At 41.9% G+C, this 17,904-nt stretch overlaps 2 protein-coding genes across 6 annotated transcripts; both read left to right on the forward strand.

Moving 5' to 3' along the window:
• Positions 1-5: 5 nt before the first annotated feature.
• pgm3 (phosphoglucomutase 3) lies at positions 6-7,798 on the forward strand. Of its 2 annotated transcripts, none has more exons than XM_056427945.1 (13): positions 6-89; positions 2,119-2,325; positions 2,878-3,062; positions 3,232-3,299; positions 3,983-4,116; positions 4,255-4,450; positions 5,080-5,237; positions 5,323-5,406; positions 5,503-5,601; positions 6,154-6,267; positions 6,363-6,485; positions 6,928-7,101; positions 7,197-7,798. In XM_056427945.1, exons 1-13 carry the CDS (start codon positions 54-56, stop codon positions 7,284-7,286), a joined length of 1,668 nt encoding a protein of 555 aa, XP_056283920.1. In that variant the 5' UTR covers positions 6-53; the 3' UTR covers positions 7,287-7,798. The 2 variants fall into 2 exon arrangements, with proteins under 2 accessions (XP_056283920.1, XP_056283921.1); XM_056427946.1 differs by lacking the exon at positions 6-89 and adding an exon at positions 1,478-1,542.
• Positions 7,799-8,552: 754 nt separating this feature from the next.
• ccnc (cyclin C) lies at positions 8,553-16,756 on the forward strand. 4 transcript variants are annotated; one of them, XM_056427955.1, is made up of 13 exons: positions 8,579-8,668; positions 9,327-10,080; positions 10,173-10,279; positions 10,545-10,629; positions 11,001-11,070; positions 11,172-11,223; positions 11,339-11,394; positions 12,358-12,393; positions 12,493-12,584; positions 12,697-12,764; positions 13,112-13,191; positions 14,566-14,684; positions 14,938-16,756. In XM_056427955.1, exons 3-13 carry the CDS (start codon positions 10,204-10,206, stop codon positions 14,990-14,992), a joined length of 789 nt encoding a protein of 262 aa, XP_056283930.1. In that variant the 5' UTR covers positions 8,579-8,668; positions 9,327-10,080; positions 10,173-10,203; the 3' UTR covers positions 14,993-16,756. The 4 variants fall into 4 exon arrangements, with proteins under 4 accessions (XP_056283928.1, XP_056283930.1, XP_056283926.1 ...); XM_056427951.1 differs by having other exon boundaries at positions 9,327-9,569; XM_056427953.1 differs by lacking the exon at positions 9,327-10,080 and having other exon boundaries at positions 8,553-8,668.
• Positions 16,757-17,904: the final 1,148 nt, after the last annotated feature.

Here is a 17,904-nt window from a genome sequence, read left to right on the forward strand (position 1 = left end):
ACGAGGGACGATGAAGAAGAAGGAAGGAGGACAAAAAAGAGAAAAATGTATGAATGCAACCCGGCTGCTTCCCCCCTCCGGTGGTTCAAGTAAGCGAATCCCGGGCGTTCCTCTTCTTCCCCCGATGAATACAGGCCTGTGACCTTCTGTGTGGGCGAAGGAAAAGCACACACAATGAGCTCAACCCCGCTGCACGAACATTAATTTCGCATTAAATCGCGTCGGTCACGTTGATGCGCGCGGTGGCAGGAGGAGACTTACGCAAGGTTGTGGATTCCCCTCGCGCTCGACCGGTCCGCTCGGTTCAGCACCTTGGAGAGCTAATGCCACTCGGTTATGTCACGACTGACAATGAAAGATATGTTCTCAGCCCGCGGCAATTATTTAAGAAATATATAAATATATATTTAGGTCATTGAAAAAAAAAAGTGGGTGCAAGCGAGTGTTCCCAAAAAAAGATTATTCTCGGGAAATGACAGGATGTAAATCAACACTCCATAGGTCGGTCAAATATCCCGTGTGGGGGGGGGCGCATCAGGGTTGACTGTCTTCCCTCCCGCGTCAGTGCGTTAAAAAAAGGCTTTCAAAATAAGAGAAGAATTGTTATTTCCTCCTCGTGTTTTAGGATTGCGGCGTTTTCTTTCCGTTCAAATCGTTCCGTTTCGGCCCAGAAATGCCGCTGTGGTCCACTCCTCAGATCGACAGAAAATGCGCACCGCTCGCCGGTGGTGTCGCCAACACTGCGCAGCGTAAGATGCTCGGGAAGAAGAAAAAACAGAAGGGGAATTTCCTTTTTTTCTTCTTTTCTTCTTCTCCCCCCAGTCCCCCCCCCACCCTTGTCGTTTGTTGATTTATTTGGCCTAACTATACGTCCATCTTCTCTCCTCCACCAGCGGGTTCTTGGCGAGGGTTGGATGACACACGTCGCATATCCCACGTTTCTTAAAGGGGAGTCACGGATATCAGAAACTCATGCGCCAAATGGTTAATATACGTGCGTGACTGTGGCTGATGTTGCATGTAGGATATTCACCAGGTTTGCACTCACATCGCGCAGAGGGACAGCTGCTGAGGGTAAAACAGTGTCTGTAACATATCAGCAGACCATTTAATTGCACACATATTCTATGGCAGGATATGAATCCGGGGTTTAATTTGCCCCACGATACTGTTAAAACAAGCGCTAACAGAGATAATCCGTAATTGCGCTATATGGGCCTAAAATAAGAGTTTTCATAATGGCATTGGAAATCCTTTTGGTCAAAATGTGTCAAACCGGAAATGCACTAAAAAAGCCAAAGTCGTGTTTTTTTAATTTATTTAAAAATACAAAAAATATATATATTTTTATGTGGATATTTATCCTGGTTGTGGAGTCTCCTGGTATCAGAGTAACGAGATAAATTCATGCGTGGAGAAAAAGGCACGTCGTACGTAACGCGTCACGTGACGTAGACGGAACTGCAGCCACGTCGTCAGCCGGACAAACAGGAAGCGATTCATACACTTCACTGAACTGCCGAACACCCAACAAACTGCAAGGTAAGTGAATAAAACAACAACTAAAAGCGCTTTTATTCATAGCTTCGGCTTGTCGCTCACGTTCAGCGTGCAAGCGCCAATTCTGGTTTTAAATTCGTTCACGTAAATCTAAGTAAATTAATCTCTCATTCAATTGATATGATTCAGTTAATTGAGTTTCTCTGTTTAGCGACGGACTACTTCCGTAATGGACTGTACACTTTATCCTCCTGTCCTTTGACAACAGCTTAGTCTCGGCGTTGATTCAGTCGGTGTTTTAAAGACCTGTTCGTTATGTTTCAATTAATAAAAAATAAAAATAAAGCTCAAATGATTTCTCAGTACATTATCAATATGGAGAAAAAAAAATTCACCCAGCCTAACCAGTTATACCGTCAAAATGCTTATTTATGCAGTAATACAAGTAGTTTAAAGTAATACATTATAATTATGCTGCGTAAGAAAATTCTTTTTGCGATGATAATCTGTACTGTAAATTAAGCAAGGATGTGATTGCTTGAATTTTTTGTTGTATTGGACGGTATCACGTCTTCCACCGCTGACCGGTCTGGTATGTGTTTATCATGTGTCTCACAGATGGCCCAGTTTCAGGACGTATCAAAGCAGTCCGATCTGCACCCGAAGCCTGCTGGGTTGGTTTTGCAGTATGGTACCGCTGGCTTTAGGACCAATGCGAAACTGCTGGACCACATCATGTTCAGGATGGGACTATTGGCCACCTTGCGCTCCAAGAAGACCAAAGCCACCATTGGAGTCATGGTCACCGCATCCCACAACCCTGAGGTGAGGAAGCCATGCAGAAATATTAACGCCACATAGATCTATCATCTTAATTCTGTGAGGATATTTTAGATTATTGGTTTTCGGTATGTTATGATTCTGATCATTTATTTTCTAAACAAACAAAAAGATCAAACATAACGCTGACACTTCCTCTCTGTGCTGATGCTGGTAAAAAACCATAGGCCATCCTGGTGCATGCTGGTCCTGTGCCTACCCACATCTACATATAACCACAGGTGCCCAGTGTTACCCAATCAGTGAATCCTAAAACTAAATATATTTAAACAACAATCACAATGAACGAAACTAAAACTATCATTAAAAAAAAGCTCTTCTAACTTATCAAAATATAACGTAAATAAGCAATGAATAATCAATATTACGTTACAATAAAAACTAAATACAAATGTCAAAATAAATAGCTCCAACAATCTTTATTGAAAATAGTATAATTTGATCTCACCAGCATAAACAATCCTATAAACACATCATGGTCATAATTCTCCCCTCCAACTTCCTCCGGTCTCTCTCTTTACATCTGTACTTGTGTAGGAGGACAACGGGGTGAAGCTGGTTGACCCCATGGGGGAGATGGTGACACTGACATGGGAGGGCTACGCCACCCAGCTGGCCAACGCCGAGCAGGAAGACTTGCTCGCTGCCCTAAAGGACATTATAGAGAAGGAGGCCATAAACATGAGTCAGGAGGCTGACGTGTTTATTGGCAAAGACACCAGGTATATGATCTTCAATAATCTCTTGTTTTGGATTTCATAGATACACTGAGGCCACTCAGGTCACAGTGCAGAGAGCGAAACTAACACACGCTTTTATTACTTTTTATGCCTCTTAGTGTTGACAGACGGCTAATTATTTAAGACTAAAACATGTGTCATTTAACTGTAGAAGCAGCAGTGCGAGCCTTTCAAAGGCGGTGCTGGATGGGGTATCTGCACTCGGTGGTCACAACAAAGGTGGGGTTACTTTAAACTTGTTTATACTCCTATTAAACTCGTTTGTTTTCTGAGTTGTATTCATTTATATATAGATATATGTAAATATACCGTTCAAAAGTTTGGGGTCATCCAGACAATTTCGTGTCTTCCATGAAAACTCACTTTTATCTATCAAATTAATTGAAAATTGAATAGAAAATATAGTCAAGACATTGACAAGGTTAGAAATAATGATTAATATTTGAAGTATTAATTTTGTTCTTCAAGCTCAAAGGAAGGCCAGTTTTATAGCTTATATCACCAGCATAACTGTTTTCAGCTGTGCTAACATAATTGCACAAGGGTTTTCTAATCAGATATTAGTCTTCTAAGGCGATTAGCAAACACAATGTACCATTAGAACACTGGAGTGATAGTTGATGGAAATGGGCCTCTATACACCTCTGGAGATATTTCATTAGAAACCAGACGTTTCCACCTAGAATAGTCATTTACCACATTAACAATGTATAGTGTGTATTTTTGATTAATGTTATCTTTATTGAAAAAACAGTGCTTTTCTTTGAAAAATAAAGACATTTCTAAGTGACCCCAAACTTTTGAACGGTAGTGTATGTGTGTATATATATATATATGTGTGTGTATATATAAATATATATATTCTTTATCTGCCCTCTGACTCTCTCATCCCATCCCATCAGACTATGGTTTGGTGACCACCCCGCAGCTCCACTACATGGTGTGCTGTCAGAACACTCAGGGTAAATATGGAGAAGCCACAGTGGAAGGATACTATAAGAAATTCTGCCAAGCTTTCATTCAGCTCACAAAGAATGTAAGAAAACACGGCTGGTCGTGTGACATTATTCAAACCATGAACATGTGGATGTATGTTGTGTGGTTTCTGCAAAACATCCATCAATGCAGGAACCAGCCATCTCTCCTCACCTCCATCTTTTCTCTCTTTTGATAGGCGTCCAATTGTACGGACGACCAGAAACACCTCTCTGTGGACGGCGCTAACGGTATTGGCGCCCTAAAATTGCGCGAGCTGGAGAGTCACCTGAAGAAGGAGCTGCACATATCGCTGTTCAACGACGGCAGTACAGGAAAGCTCAACCACCAGTGTGGGGCTGACTTCGTCAAAGTGCAGCAAAACCCTCCAACAGGTGCGACGCCGCTTTCTAGAGTTGTCGGAAGAAGCATCATGAATTGTGATGCAGATTAAAATTATTCGTCTGAAAAAAGGAAAAATACTTTTCATCTAGTTAATAAGTATCGTATCATAACTAGAGTGACAACAAAATAGTAGATATTTCATAAAAAATTAAAGATGCAATATTTTATCACACATTTACCAAAATAATATCGATAAATTCTGGTCTTACACTCATATTTACACTCTTAACCCTCCTGTTACCTTTCGGGTAAATTTGACCCCATTCAATGTTTAACGTCGGTGTTCTTTGGGGTCAATTTGACCCCAGGCTGTTTTTCACTGTGTCAAACATATAAGAAATATCAACTTTTTTATATATTTAAAGGGCTATTTAGGTAGTCAACAAACAAACATAAAGTACCTCACACTTAAACTTGGGAAACAATATTAATTCTAATAATTTTCTGGAGGTTTTAATTGCTGGGGTCAAATTGACCCCGAGGGTAAAATATGTTAGTAAAGGTAACAGGAGGGTTAATATGACATTTGTATCATGTTCTGTGTCCCAGTAAATGCAACTTTTGTTAGAGAAGTACCAAATAAACATATGCGATAATCTCTCTCTCTCTCTCTGTAAAGGCATGAAGGTTAACTCAGGGGAGCGTTGCTGTTCCTTTGACGGTGACGCTGATCGAATAGTTTACTACTACACGGACTCTGAAGGACAGTTTCACCTGCTGGATGGAGATAAAATCGCGACTCTCATCAGCACTTTTCTTAAAGAGCTGCTCACGCAGGTACACTCACAAACACAAAGCTGTCAAAAATAGATAAAACATGGACGCAAACCTTCAGTAAATAGTTTTGTTTCTTTCCACGCAGGCTGGTCTAGACTTGGAGATCGCAGTGGTGCAAACTGCGTACGCGAACGGGAGCTCAACAAACTATTTGGAAGACACGATGAAGGTGAAAAAACCCACTTGTGAGATCTTTTTGTTTCTTAAAAAAAAAAAAAAAAACATACAAAATTAAGTTCACACATTTTCTTGTGACGTACTGTAGGTGATCTTGAGGTGTACTAAAACTGGAGTGAAGCACCTTCATCATGCAGCCCAGGAGTTCGATATCGGCGTGTACTTCGAGGCCAACGGTCATGGAACGGTGAGTAGATCAGAAACACGAATACAGATCCCATGAATCATATTAATGAAATACGATAATAAAATACATTCTCTATGTGTCAATATTGTAGTATATTTGTGGCCTTTAATGATTTGTTCATATTATACCGTACGTTGCGTTTCATTAGAATGTATTATCGTGTGGAGCCTCGGCTCTAATTAAAACAACATCGGTTTACCACCTGGAAGAATAATGTCTAAATATCCTCCTAAAGTTCTTTAAACTATTCTATTGTGTACTAAAGTGTCCACAAATATACTCGAATGGAGAAGTCCTGTGTAATGCATGAAGAGTAATGGTTTGATTTTATTGACTTAGGAAACGCTGTAACCATGTTTTAGAAAAAAATGTTACAGCAGTTTTTTGTATCTGTAACAAATATTACTTTAAAAATGAGTCTTAAAAAAAATCCCGTAAATAACGCAGACAAAAAACAAAAAAATCCACCAAACTGCCCCTTTTATTGCACCATACTGGTGTCTTTGGTTAGCCGGTGTAAAGATGCTCAACATAGCGTGATGTGTTTGTCAGGTGTTGTTCAGTAAGGCGGCGGAAGAGAAGGTCCAGCAGCTGGCTGAGGACTCCAGCGGCGAGAGGAAGAGAGCAGCTCTCCTGCTGCAGAACACCATCAACGTCATCAACCAGGTGGACACGCACTCAAACACGTTTCACTGATCCATTAACGCCGTAATGATAAAGCCACTCCTAGTTCTGATGTGCTGTGTTGTTATCGTCTAAAGACGGTCGGTGATGCCATTTCTGACATGCTGCTGATCGAAGCCATACTAGCCATCAAGGGAATGACAATCCAGCAGTGGGACGCCATCTACGAGGACCTTCCGAACAGGCAGCTCAAAGTCAAGGTTCATTACTGTATTGCAGTGTGCACAATTTCTGAAAGGGAGATGTGTTTCTTTGTTGGCGCAGGCTCTGAGAGTCCTTACATTTGAGGGGAAATATGTCATTTTAAAATATTCTATCTAGATTAAAAAATATGCCTCAGTTCTCTCTCCATCCTCGAACTTCACGTCTCGAAGAGCTGCTTCTGACGGGTATTTTTTACCCTCGGAGCCTTTTACTATCAATAAAAAAGTACTTTAATCTGATATACCGGTGTCTGCAGTAACCCTAGACTTGTTTGGGTGTCGGTGTCTCGCTCACGAACACTTTCAAAGACTGCAGGAGAGCAGAGTTGTTACTTTAAGTTAACCCCTTTTGATGTTTGGTACATAATCTGTTCTCGGCGTCACTCTAACATGGATACGCTGAGCATGAGGAGGTCGTTGATTTCTTTTCTTTTCTCAGGTGTCAGACCGCAGGGTGATAGACACCGCAGACGCAGAGAGACGGGCAGTGAGCCCAACGGGACTTCAGGAGGCCATCGACGGTTTAGTGAAGAAGTACGGTCGGGCCCGCTCCTTTGTGAGACCCTCCGGCACCGAGGACGTGGTCAGAGTTTACGCCGAGGCAGACACACAGGTGAGACTTTCTTCTTTGTTTTCTTTTGGACATATTTGCTGATCTTTTGCTCTTGCTCTGTGATCCATACTGGTGTTGTTGTGTCTGTGTTTTAGGAGAGCGCTGACGCCCTCGCACATGAAGTCAGCCTCGCGGTTTACCGTCTCGCCGGCGGAGTGGGGGGGGAACCCAAACCTTCGCACTAGAAACATAAATGCACAATCGCACAACACTGACTCATCATTATGTGCTTTAAAAAAAAATGCAATCCCAGTAAACAATTTTTTTTTCTTAAGTTGTAATCAAGATTGCTTCTTTTTGGTGGGGTGCCAAATAATTTAGTACTATTAATTGCACGTCACTTTATTTCTTTGTATTTATCTGTCAATGTGAAGATTTGGGACACTGGGGGAGACAATGGAGGGATTCTATGCTACTTCAAGGAATGCTTCTCACTACATGCCTGTAAATCATGGGTTTCTATGTACTGTAAATAAGCTGCTTTACTTTATATATGCCATAATTAAAACATTGTCTCCACGAACAAATTAAGGAAGTCCTAATGGTGCACTTTTGGTTATTATGTAACTTCCTAATAAATGGGATCTTTGACCGGGTACTGGATGTAATTTCAAAAATAACACGTTTACATGTGGATAGTTGTCTGTTGGAAAGCCTTTGCTACTTTGGTTTAAATAAATATTGGAAAAAAAATGTGTGTCTGTGTAAGTGTCTCTTTTGATATAAATGAAATCCACACCTGCGGTTGCGTGCTGTTTATTTGAGTTACTTTGAAAGGCACAGTTCTGGTACACAGGAGGATTTAATGAGCAGAAAAGCGGAGAAGGCAGAGCAAAGGGGCCGGACGCAGTGTGAAGCTTTCTGAATGGAAAGGATCCACGGAGGATCAAATAAATCCTGAAAAAAGACGTGCTGCTTGAGTACAAGTTGTGTCTTCTCTCCAATTCCATGTTGAATTCTGGGATTTTCTAGGACATCTGAATATTAATAGAAAGGTGTTGTACAGCATATATTTGATAGGTATGAAGATCTATTCTTCATCTGTAGTCCGCTGCTCCAGAAATGGTGACGGTGCGCTCTCATAAGTGTCCTGATTTGTAACTGTTCTGGTGAAAAAAGGGATCGAGAAATAAGTTAGAATAAGAAATGTTACTGTATCAGTAAGGTATTCTATTTAAAAACAAAATATAGATGTTATTATTTTTATTGATATTATTTTAGACCTCTAATTTCAAATGAAATGTAATTTATATTATTTTATTGTGCAAAAGATTGTACACAAAACAGAAATAAATTATAACATACATACATATTTATGTTATTTATTTTAATAAAGTTTAATCTAATATTTGTGTTTACGTTTTATAGGCGGAACTAAATCCAGGAACCTTTCCGCAGAGCTATCTGTGCGTCTCCGGGACCTTTTCGATGTCACCCCCGTGTCTGCGGAACACAACATTGCCTGTGTGATCCTCTTCTTTGTAGGAAAGTTGCATCGTTAAAAAAGTGTCCTTCTCTACCTCAACAGCTACGAAATGGCGGGAAACTTCTGGCAAAGTTCTCATTAGTAAGTTTTTATTTAGAAAGTGACATGTTACGTCTTTGTTTCGCAAACCGCCGTGTGTGTTGTGAGGCCTCGCGCTAGCTGCGGGGTTATCGTAGGCCGACCGGTTCTCCTCCTCGACCCGTGCGACGATATATAGAGAACGATTTTAATAAAGACCGAAGGCGAATATATTCAAAGACGAATGCTGTTCTTATTTATGCTGACTTTTGTAATGTATATGCTTCGCGTCTGTCGGTGGTTTCTGTCGAATCCGCTTCGCTACCCGCTAGCTGGGGGTCGATGACGGGTTGAATATTAGATTAGATTAGATTCAACTTTATTGTCATTACACATGTACAAGTACAGAGCAACGAAATGCACTTTGGCATCTAACCAGAAGTGCAACAGAAGTATCATAATAAATACATGACATACAGGTTATGCGGAGATATAAGTATATATTTCTGGTGTTGCTAAACTAGTGCAAATATTCAGTGTATATTAACTCGATAGTGCAACAAATGGCATAAAGTGTCTACAGTGCGCATAGAGTGGTGTATGATGATCAGAGGGGGGTAGAGTTCAAAAGAGTAACAGCTCTGTGGAAGAAGCTGTTGCTCTCGATCACACAGCGGTAGAAATTCACCAGGATGGCTGAAGACAGGTGATTCTTCTTCAGTGTCCTCAGAAAGAAGAGGCGCTGGTGAGCTTTCTTGACGAGGCTGGAGGTGTTGGTGTTCCAGGACGGGTCCTCCGAGATATGGGTCCCCAGGAACTTGAAGCTGGAAACACGCTCGACGGCCATCCCGTTGATGTGGATGGGGTCGTGCGTGCTCTTGTTCTTCTTCCTGAAGTCCACGATGAGCTCCTTGGTTTTGCTTGTGTTAAGGAGCTGGTTATTGTCGGCGCACCACATGGCCAGGTGCTGTACCTCTTCCCTGTTGTTGCTGATGAGACCAATCACTGTAGTGTCGTCTGCAAATTTGATGACGGAGTTGGATCCACATACAGGCCGGCAGTCATGGGTGAAGAGAGAACACAGGAATGGGCTCAGCACACAGCCCTGTGGCACACCGGTGTTGAGTGTGGCAGTGGCGGAGCAGATGTTGCCTGACCTTACATACTGTGGTCTGTCGGTCAGGAAGTCCATAATCCAGTTGCAGAGGGAGGTGTTGATGCCCAGCTCTCCAAGTTTAGTGATTAGCTTGGAGGGGATGACGGTGTTGAATGCTGAACTGAAGTCCACAAATAGCAGTCGTGCGTAACTGTTGTTATTTTCCAGATGTGTGAGCACAGAGTGCAGTACTGTGGAGACTGCATCGTCTATGCTCCTATTGCTGCGGTAGGCAAGCTGGTGTGGGTCCAGGGTGGGTGGGAAGGAAACCTTCATGTGTGCCAGAACCAGCCGCTCAAAGCACTTCATGACAATGGGAGTGAGTGCAACAGGGCGGTAGTCATTGAGGCACGAATATCCAACAGAACCAAAATAATGTGGAGGTAAAGCTTGTTTTTTCCTGTGTTAAAGTCTGCAGTGGGTTCTGGACAAGCAGGACCTGATGAAAGAGCGACAGAAGGATCTGAAGTTTCTCTCGGAAGAGGAGTACTGGAAGCTGCAGATTTTCTTTGCCAATGGTATTTCTTACTTTTATTTTTTTACAATTTAAAAACCCCTATCTCCTTTTAGATTACATGAAATAACACCGCATCTTATGTATGTTACTCACAGTCCAACTGAAATGTCTCGCATTTATTTTGTCTACTTTCATTATATGACTAGTGTATTTACTTTTTTTAACATTTTGATTTATTATCAAGCCAAATAACATTTTATAACTAAATATTCTAGTTGGATCATTTTACTTTAAAGTTATTTAATGTGTAATTCTGTCTCTTTCAGTGATCCAGGCTTTAGGAGAACACCTGAAGCTGCGGCAGCAGGTCATCGCTACTGCAACTGTTTACTTCAAACGCTTCTACGCCAGGTATCGTATCTTATGATATTATAATTTCATCTAGGGTTATTTTTTGTGATTTGGTTTTTCAACGTAAATGTTGTTCTGCCGTTACAGCTGCACCACATTTGGCAAACTTAAGTGACATTATTATCAGCATCATTAATGCATCATTGTTAGGTGAATACAACTGTCTGCTTGTCCATCATATCCACGTTGCTAATGCTACTGTGTCCTTTGAAACCATAGCACCCACCCCGAGTTAGGTTTTGACTTTGCTCACCTTTCCTTTAGCCTTGAATGGATAATGTTTATTTTAGCTCTGAGCTGTAGTATGATTGTCATTACCTCAATCCTACTTGCCCAACGTGGATAATTCTTAACCTCCTTTTTGTTTTCAGGTATTCCCTGAAAAGTATAGATCCAGTGCTCATGGCTCCTACCTGTGTTTTTTTAGCTTCTAAAGTTGAGGTATGTAAATTCTGTGGACAAGCATTGTACACTTGTAGTAGCGTCTGTTGTCTGTGTCCTCTGAGCATTGGTTTTGTACTCAAACTCTTATGCCCACTCAGGAATTTGGAGTTGTGTCCAATACCAGGCTAATCTCTGCGGCAACATCTGTGTGTAAGTCGCAACTCTTTGTCAAATGTTTCCTAAACTTGAAAATGGTACAAATCGCATCAAATTCTTGTTTTTTCTGCAGTGGCGACAGTATAATAATGTTTATTTTCTCGAACAGTGAAAACAAGATTTTCCTATGCCTTTCCAAAGGAGTTCCCATACAGAATGAATCATGTGAGTAAAGCGTTAGTGTAAGAATCCATGTTGGGTACCTCGATGCTGTTACCCAGAGACGCAACGAAGACAACATTAGAAATGACATGTGTCAAACCGTGAATGCAGCGACGTAAAGAGGTCAAGTGAAGTCTTAACCCAGCAGTCTAATAACAGTGACGAAGACATGTGACTTATTAATGTCCGTGTGTGTGTGTGTCTAATACATGATACTCACAAAGTTTAAGCAAGATTCAGACTTGAAAGGAGGGCTTGTGGGAAACTTTTATCGAGAGAAGAATTACATTTTCATACGAGCTATCAAAAGTTAAAATTCCTTTGTCTTCCAACTGTTTAGAAAAAGTGTCACTAAATATAGAAGGCAATGCTGGGTAATATTAGTGAAACGGATTTGAGTATTGGCTGAGAAGCCGAAAGCTGCATTCGGCCTGATAAGACAGTCTCTCATAATAATAAGTGAATAGGTTTATACCTGCCATATACTATATCCTTTATTTTAAGACCCTTTTTTCAAGATGTCAACACAGATGTGTTTTTTTTTCTTCTATTGTAAAAACATGTTCAGTTTAACCGGTCTGATATGTTAACAGGGTTCGTACGGTCACGGAAAACCTGGAAAAGTCATGGAATTTTAAAAGGGTCATTTCCAGGCCTGGAATAGTCATAGGGAAAAAACTTAAATCACAAAAGTTTTGGACAAGTCATGGAGATTTGTTAAAATCACCTGTTTATTTACGTCGAGTTTGAAATAATTAATATATTTTTTGAGGAAAGACGCTCAAAATATAAGCCGGCGATAGCTCTCAATACGCACACTTTTCTGCAGTTTTCATGTTTATACCGAGATTTCAGTTTGGTCGTGGAAATTTGGTTTAAAGTCATGGAAAAGTCCTGGGAATCCATTGGTCAAAATGTGTAAGAACCCTGTGTTAAATACAATTTCAAACTTGTGTCTTTCTACAGATACTAGAGTGTGAGTTCTACCTTCTGGAGTTGATGGTGAGTGGAGAGCGCTGTGTGTCATTGCTTCTGTACCGCATGCTGTATTCCGATTTGATTTAAATGGTTTGATAACTGATTATCTTTCCCCCCCCTCAGGACTGCTGCCTCATCGTGTACCACCCCTACAGACCTCTGTTGCAGTATGTGCAGGATATGGGACAGGAGGACATGCTGCTGCCCCTGGCCTGGTACGATGCTGTCTGCGTAGTGTCATCCGTCTCTTCTGACGTCCTTGAACGCCACTTCTAGCCGTTGTTGGTCGTCTTACCCGGTGTCTGTGCTGTTCTCTGTCTCCACCAGGCGAATAGTGAACGACACATACAGGACGGATCTGTGTCTGCTCTACCCTCCCTTCATGATTGCCTTGGGTAAGATGTGCCCCCGTGCAATTCTCATTACGGCCATGTAATGTACAATCGACATCTTCCGCCGGAGACTGAAAACACACCTTTTCCGACTATATCTGGATTAAAACACAGATTTGCACTTCAGTGGCACTTAAATAGCTCTTATTATGGTACTTTTGTAGTTCGACTATGTTGAGGAAATGTTACTTCCTGTATTCTTGTTGTTCTTAGTTTGTACTCTAGGTTGATGCACTTATTGTAAGTCGCTTTGGATAAAAGCGTCTGCTAAATGACATGTAATGTAATGTAGTTACTGACTTACAATGAGACGATTACATGTAACGTGATGAACGTCTTTCCTCCCGCAGCCTGCCTCCATGTTGCCTGCGTGGTGCAGCAGAAAGATGCCAGGCAGTGGTTTGCAGAGCTTTCGGTCGACATGGACAAAGTAAGAATGTCTCAAAAATCCCGTTTCACATGTTTTTGGTGTTTATAGAATCTGAATTTGTTAAGGTTGAGACGCATGTACATGGCTCTTTGACGCATGAATCAACTTTTCTCACAGTGTCTGGTAAAGATACATCATCACCCAGAATCAAAAACGCTCGTCTGTTTAAGAGAAAAGGTTACACTGTGCAACCTCTCACTTTTTAAGGTAGCGCATGGTCGTGTTAACCCTTGTGTTGCCTTCGGGTCATTTTGACCCGATTCAATATTTAACCCTCCTGTCGCCTTCGGGTCAATTTGACCCGATTCAATGTTTAATGTCGGTGTTCTTTCGGGAGTCAACAAACAAACATAAAGTACCTCACACTTAAACTTGGAAAACAATATTAATTCTAATAATTTTCTGGAGATTTTAATAGCTGGGGTCATATTGACCTCAAGGGTAAAATATGTTAGTAAATATAAAGGTAACAGGAGGGTTAAACATTGAATCGGGTCATATTGACCCGAAGGCGACAGGAGGGTGAAACATTGAATCGGGTCAAATTGACCCGAAGGCAACACAAGGGTTAAGGTGCGTTCACACCAAAAGCGAAACTATTTTTTCGTAAGTGAAAAGTCAACGTACAGACGCGTGTGGCTGCGATAGACGCAATATTTTTCCCGGGCGACGCGATGTGGGCGACGCGTTTTCAGCGGCGCAATTTTCGCCCAGAGTTGAAATATTTCCACTTTGAGGCGGTCATCTCGCACCTCGGGCCAATCAGCTCTCGAGTTTCGCTCTCGTAGCGCTGGAAGCGGAAGTCTTTCAGACATAACGGTAACTTCATCGGTGAAAGTGACCGAGCTGAGTGAGCCTACGGGTGATGTCATCAACCCAAACACGAGGGCGTTAGTGTGTGGGACGTCCACAACAAATATAAAGCAGAACTAGTGGTTATTATTCTGGTGGGTGAAGGAGATGATAACGGTCTTTACGGAGACGAGACACGGAGATAAGCCCCGCCCCTCGCGGAGCGTCTCGACGCTTATGGCGTGAACACGGCAAATAGTCGAGCGAGTAAACTCACGCGTTTTGGGCGACGCGAAAAATTGCTCCGCTTTTGGTGTGAACGCACCTTTAGGGCTCGGTCACGCCAGACGTGACGCTAAAAAACGCGTCGCTAGCAAAAAACATTGTTTCGCTCGGGTACGGCGCGCCTTTTAAATGCCGCGGCGGTGCGTTTCTCTAGTAACTTTCTTGTAACTAATTGCTCACGTTTATCTGTTTGCGTGCCAACAGTGTGGTGTTGTGCTCTGTGTGTTTTGTGGACTCCCATTGAGCAGCTGTGGATCCACAGACGCTGACTGAAGTCTTTTTGTTTTTTCTGTCCAGATCCTGGAGATCATCCGTGTCATTCTGAAGCTCTACGACCAGTGGAAAAACTTTGATGACAGAAAGGAGATCGCCGCCGTGCTAAACAAGATGCCCAAACCCAAACCTCCTCCCAACAGGTAACCATGACGTCTCATACAGCGGAGGCTCAACTGTTTTTTTTTTTAAAGTTACGGCCCGATCCGAGAAGCACGGATAAATAAATAGAGAGGAAAAAAGCAACTAAACTGAGCTGTAAATGTTATGCCACAAGTTTGACGTTCTTGAGCACATTTAGATGTAAAAATAACGTGCGTTATAATTTAGCAAGTCATTTAATTTAGACTAAAAGTAGACGAGCTGCGTGTAACCGTTTCCTCCGTCTGTCGACAGCGAGAGTGACCAGAGCTCCAATGGGAACCAGGGCAACTCCTACAGCCAGTCCTAGCGCGGCGTCGACATTTTCCTTCGGAATCCAGAATGCTGACGTAGAGACGGGTGTTTTTTTCTTTTTTCGAAATGTCACTGTTGTGATGTTGGCTGAAAAAGAAGAAGGAAAAATCCCATTTCAGCCCACTGAGATGCCCCTTCATCTTTAACCGACACCCCCAACGAACTCTGAGAGCCCCCGTCTTCACTCTTCCCCTCTCTGATCATCATGGAGGGAGCGAGTAGCCACTGAAATATCTCGACTTCGCTCCGGACTTGAAATTAACTTAAAAACTGAGGAACATTTAAAGGTGTGTGGTGGGGGGGGGGAGGTGGTTATAGGCCAGATGTGATGGTACAGAGGAAGCCCGCTTTAGTGTCGTTGTGATGATCCTGACAATCTTGAACAGCACAGAGGAGCGAATTTTTTCATGTGGCGCTCCGTGGGGTTTCGAGTTAACTTGATCACAAGTACTGTGTGTGTGTGTGTGTGTGTGTGTGTGTGTGTGTGTGTGTGTGTGTGTGTGTGTGTGTGTGTGTGTGTGTGTGTGTGTGTGTGTGTGTGTGTGTGTGTGTGTGTGTGTGTGTGTGTGTGTGTGTGTGTGTGTGTGTGCAATGCGAGTGGCCAGCCTGGGTGGGTTTTCATTCCTCAGGTACATGGTGGTCTTCTCCGTCAAACGATTGCATCCTCTGCGGATCTGATTGGATGTCACCCCGTGCGACTGACGTGATTGGACGGCCCTGCTGCGTCAGGTCTCTGCTGGTTGATCAATAACCCGAGAGAAGGCTCCTCGTTATGGTAGAAATTAATTCTTTGAATACAATGATTTACTGTTTTCAATCATGACAACGTCGCCTCGTCCGTCCCCTCCCGCTTCCCTTTTGTAAATAGCCGTATAACTCTATTCATCTTATCTTTCATGTTTTGGCTTGAGTAATGAAAATATAAATGGAAATCATGAGCTGGTTTAGCTTTGTGCGCCAAATAAAAGGACCATCATGATTCTGTTGGTCTGCGGCAAAGCTAATACTTCATTTAATTGCTTTATTTTTTATTTTTTACCTGTTGTGCTTTAGTTGTAGAGTTGTCTAAAGCTATATTTTGTTTTTCATTGGTCAAGAAAGTACATTTCTTTTCGGGGGGCCAAAATGCAAATTACAATCGTTCTAGATTTGTTGCAAACTTTTGGTTTTTAATCTACCGTCTGCCATCTATTCAATTGTTTTATTGTGGCAATATGTGTGTATGCATATACCTGTAGATGTCTCTATGTGTGTGTGTGTGTGTGTGTGTGTGTGTGTGTGATTCAGTGGGAGCATGTGTGGCTGGACTCATAACAAGGGTGCTAGAAAGCCTCCCAAAATGAAAGCTGCTGGTTACAGAGAACACCTGTCGTAAAAAAAAAAGCACAACGTTCAGGCCAACTGGAAGAATTCCTTCTGGGGTTGAGTGTCGTCGCTTTGCTCGGATGCGTCTTTTTCCTCGTCGGTTTCCTCGATGTCTTCGTGTCGCTCTTGGATAAACACAAACAAAAAATGCACAAAAACATGGCGTTAAATGCCACGGAGGAGAGTTGTGTGCGGCCTCGTTCTGCGTCCTCTGACATGCTCCTCCCCTCATGACTTTACTGGGCGTGACATATTTAAAGGGATTCACCACGCCTGAATAATCCGACTAGTTCTGGTAAAAACACATTTTCCACAATTGTTTTATAACTTGAAAGTCTCTGTTCATAATTTTTTGGAGGATCATTGTAATAAAAATGTATGATGTGCATAACGACTTTAGTTCACGGCTGTTATTCAAGCAGGTTTTAGGGGAATAGTCCAGCATATTGCCTAACCTCAATGTCAGTTCAACACCATGTCTGTATCACGGCCCCCTAGTGGCGACAACAAAGAATAGCGAAAGCAATATCATTTATAACATTTTAGAAAAGTATATGTTTAATAACAGAGGTTGGAGTTAAAGTATAGGCGTAGTTAATGCAATACTTTAATAATTCCCCCCTGTTTGTGCTTAGTGTGAGTTGCTCCACTAAATGGTTTCAGAGGATGTATTTACCTGGAGTTGCCTCCAGGCGATGGCACCATGGGGCACAGCCAGTACCCGTGACGTCACGTTGGGTGCGTGAAGCCAGCAGAGAGCAACGTTACGGCAAACTGCAGCATTTCCCCTTCAAAATAAAAGCATATGATTTTATTTATTTACTCCAGCTGAGAAAAAAACGAAACCAGCAGTATTATTATACTATATTATTATACTATTATATAACCTTATTTATTGAAAGCACTGGGACTTGTTACAGTACAGCTTTTTTTTTAAACAGTGAACGGGACATGGTGCAGTATGATTAATGCAGAATGGGTGGAGGGATAAAGGATACCATTTACTTTTTCAGACCGAGGTTATGTGGACACGATTGTGTTATTCTGTGTAGTGTTGTTTCATTCTTCAAACAGTGTACATATTTTAGTTTGAGCTATTACACTACCTTTTTTTGCCTGTGGAAAGGCCTAACACTGCCAATGTCTTCATCATTTAGTTCTTTTTCCCCCCTCACATTTGTATAGCTTGTTTTATTACATAGCTAGTCTCGAAGCCGAAGCTATGTGTTAGTTTTTATTCGGAAGATCAAGGTCCCTTCTCAGTACCAATCAAACTGTAGGTTTGATGTTTATCAAAATACCACAACCCATCAAAAGTAAACCAATAACTTGTGTGGATTCTGTATTAGAAAATCCCTATATATATTTATTTATATGCCCTTTTTCTAATACAAACTGTTACGAACATGCAGGAAAAAAGCTGTATTCACATGTTGATGCATTTGACATGCCTGTCGACTATTATTTTTGAAAAACAACCGGATGCGCTGCTGTGCATTTCTCCAAACTTGACAGCGTCAGGTCGAGAGGCTGCAGCCAGCC

This window comes from Pseudoliparis swirei, chromosome 12 (assembly GCF_029220125.1).
Source record: "Pseudoliparis swirei isolate HS2019 ecotype Mariana Trench chromosome 12, NWPU_hadal_v1, whole genome shotgun sequence".
NCBI lineage: Eukaryota > Metazoa > Chordata > Actinopteri > Perciformes > Liparidae > Pseudoliparis > Pseudoliparis swirei.

Excerpts from the sequence above, each read along its gene's own strand:
- pgm3 (XM_056427945.1), top strand. The coding sequence starts at position 54 with ATGCAACCCGGCTGCTTCCCCCCTCCGGTGGTTCAA. Across the intron at positions 4,117-4,254 it reads TCATTCAGCTCACAAAGAAT|GCGTCCAATTGTACGGACGA; the intron begins GTAAGAAAACAC and ends CTCTTTTGATAG. Across the intron at positions 5,407-5,502 it reads ATTTGGAAGACACGATGAAG|GTGATCTTGAGGTGTACTAA; the intron begins GTGAAAAAACCC and ends GACGTACTGTAG.
- ccnc (XM_056427951.1), top strand. The coding sequence starts at position 9,460 with ATGTGGATGGGGTCGTGCGTGCTCTTGTTCTTCTTCCTGAAGTCCACG. Across the intron at positions 12,394-12,492 it reads TCTACCTTCTGGAGTTGATG|GACTGCTGCCTCATCGTGTA; the intron begins GTGAGTGGAGAG and ends CCCCCCCCTCAG. Across the intron at positions 12,765-13,111 it reads TCCCTTCATGATTGCCTTGG|CCTGCCTCCATGTTGCCTGC; the intron begins GTAAGATGTGCC and ends TTCCTCCCGCAG.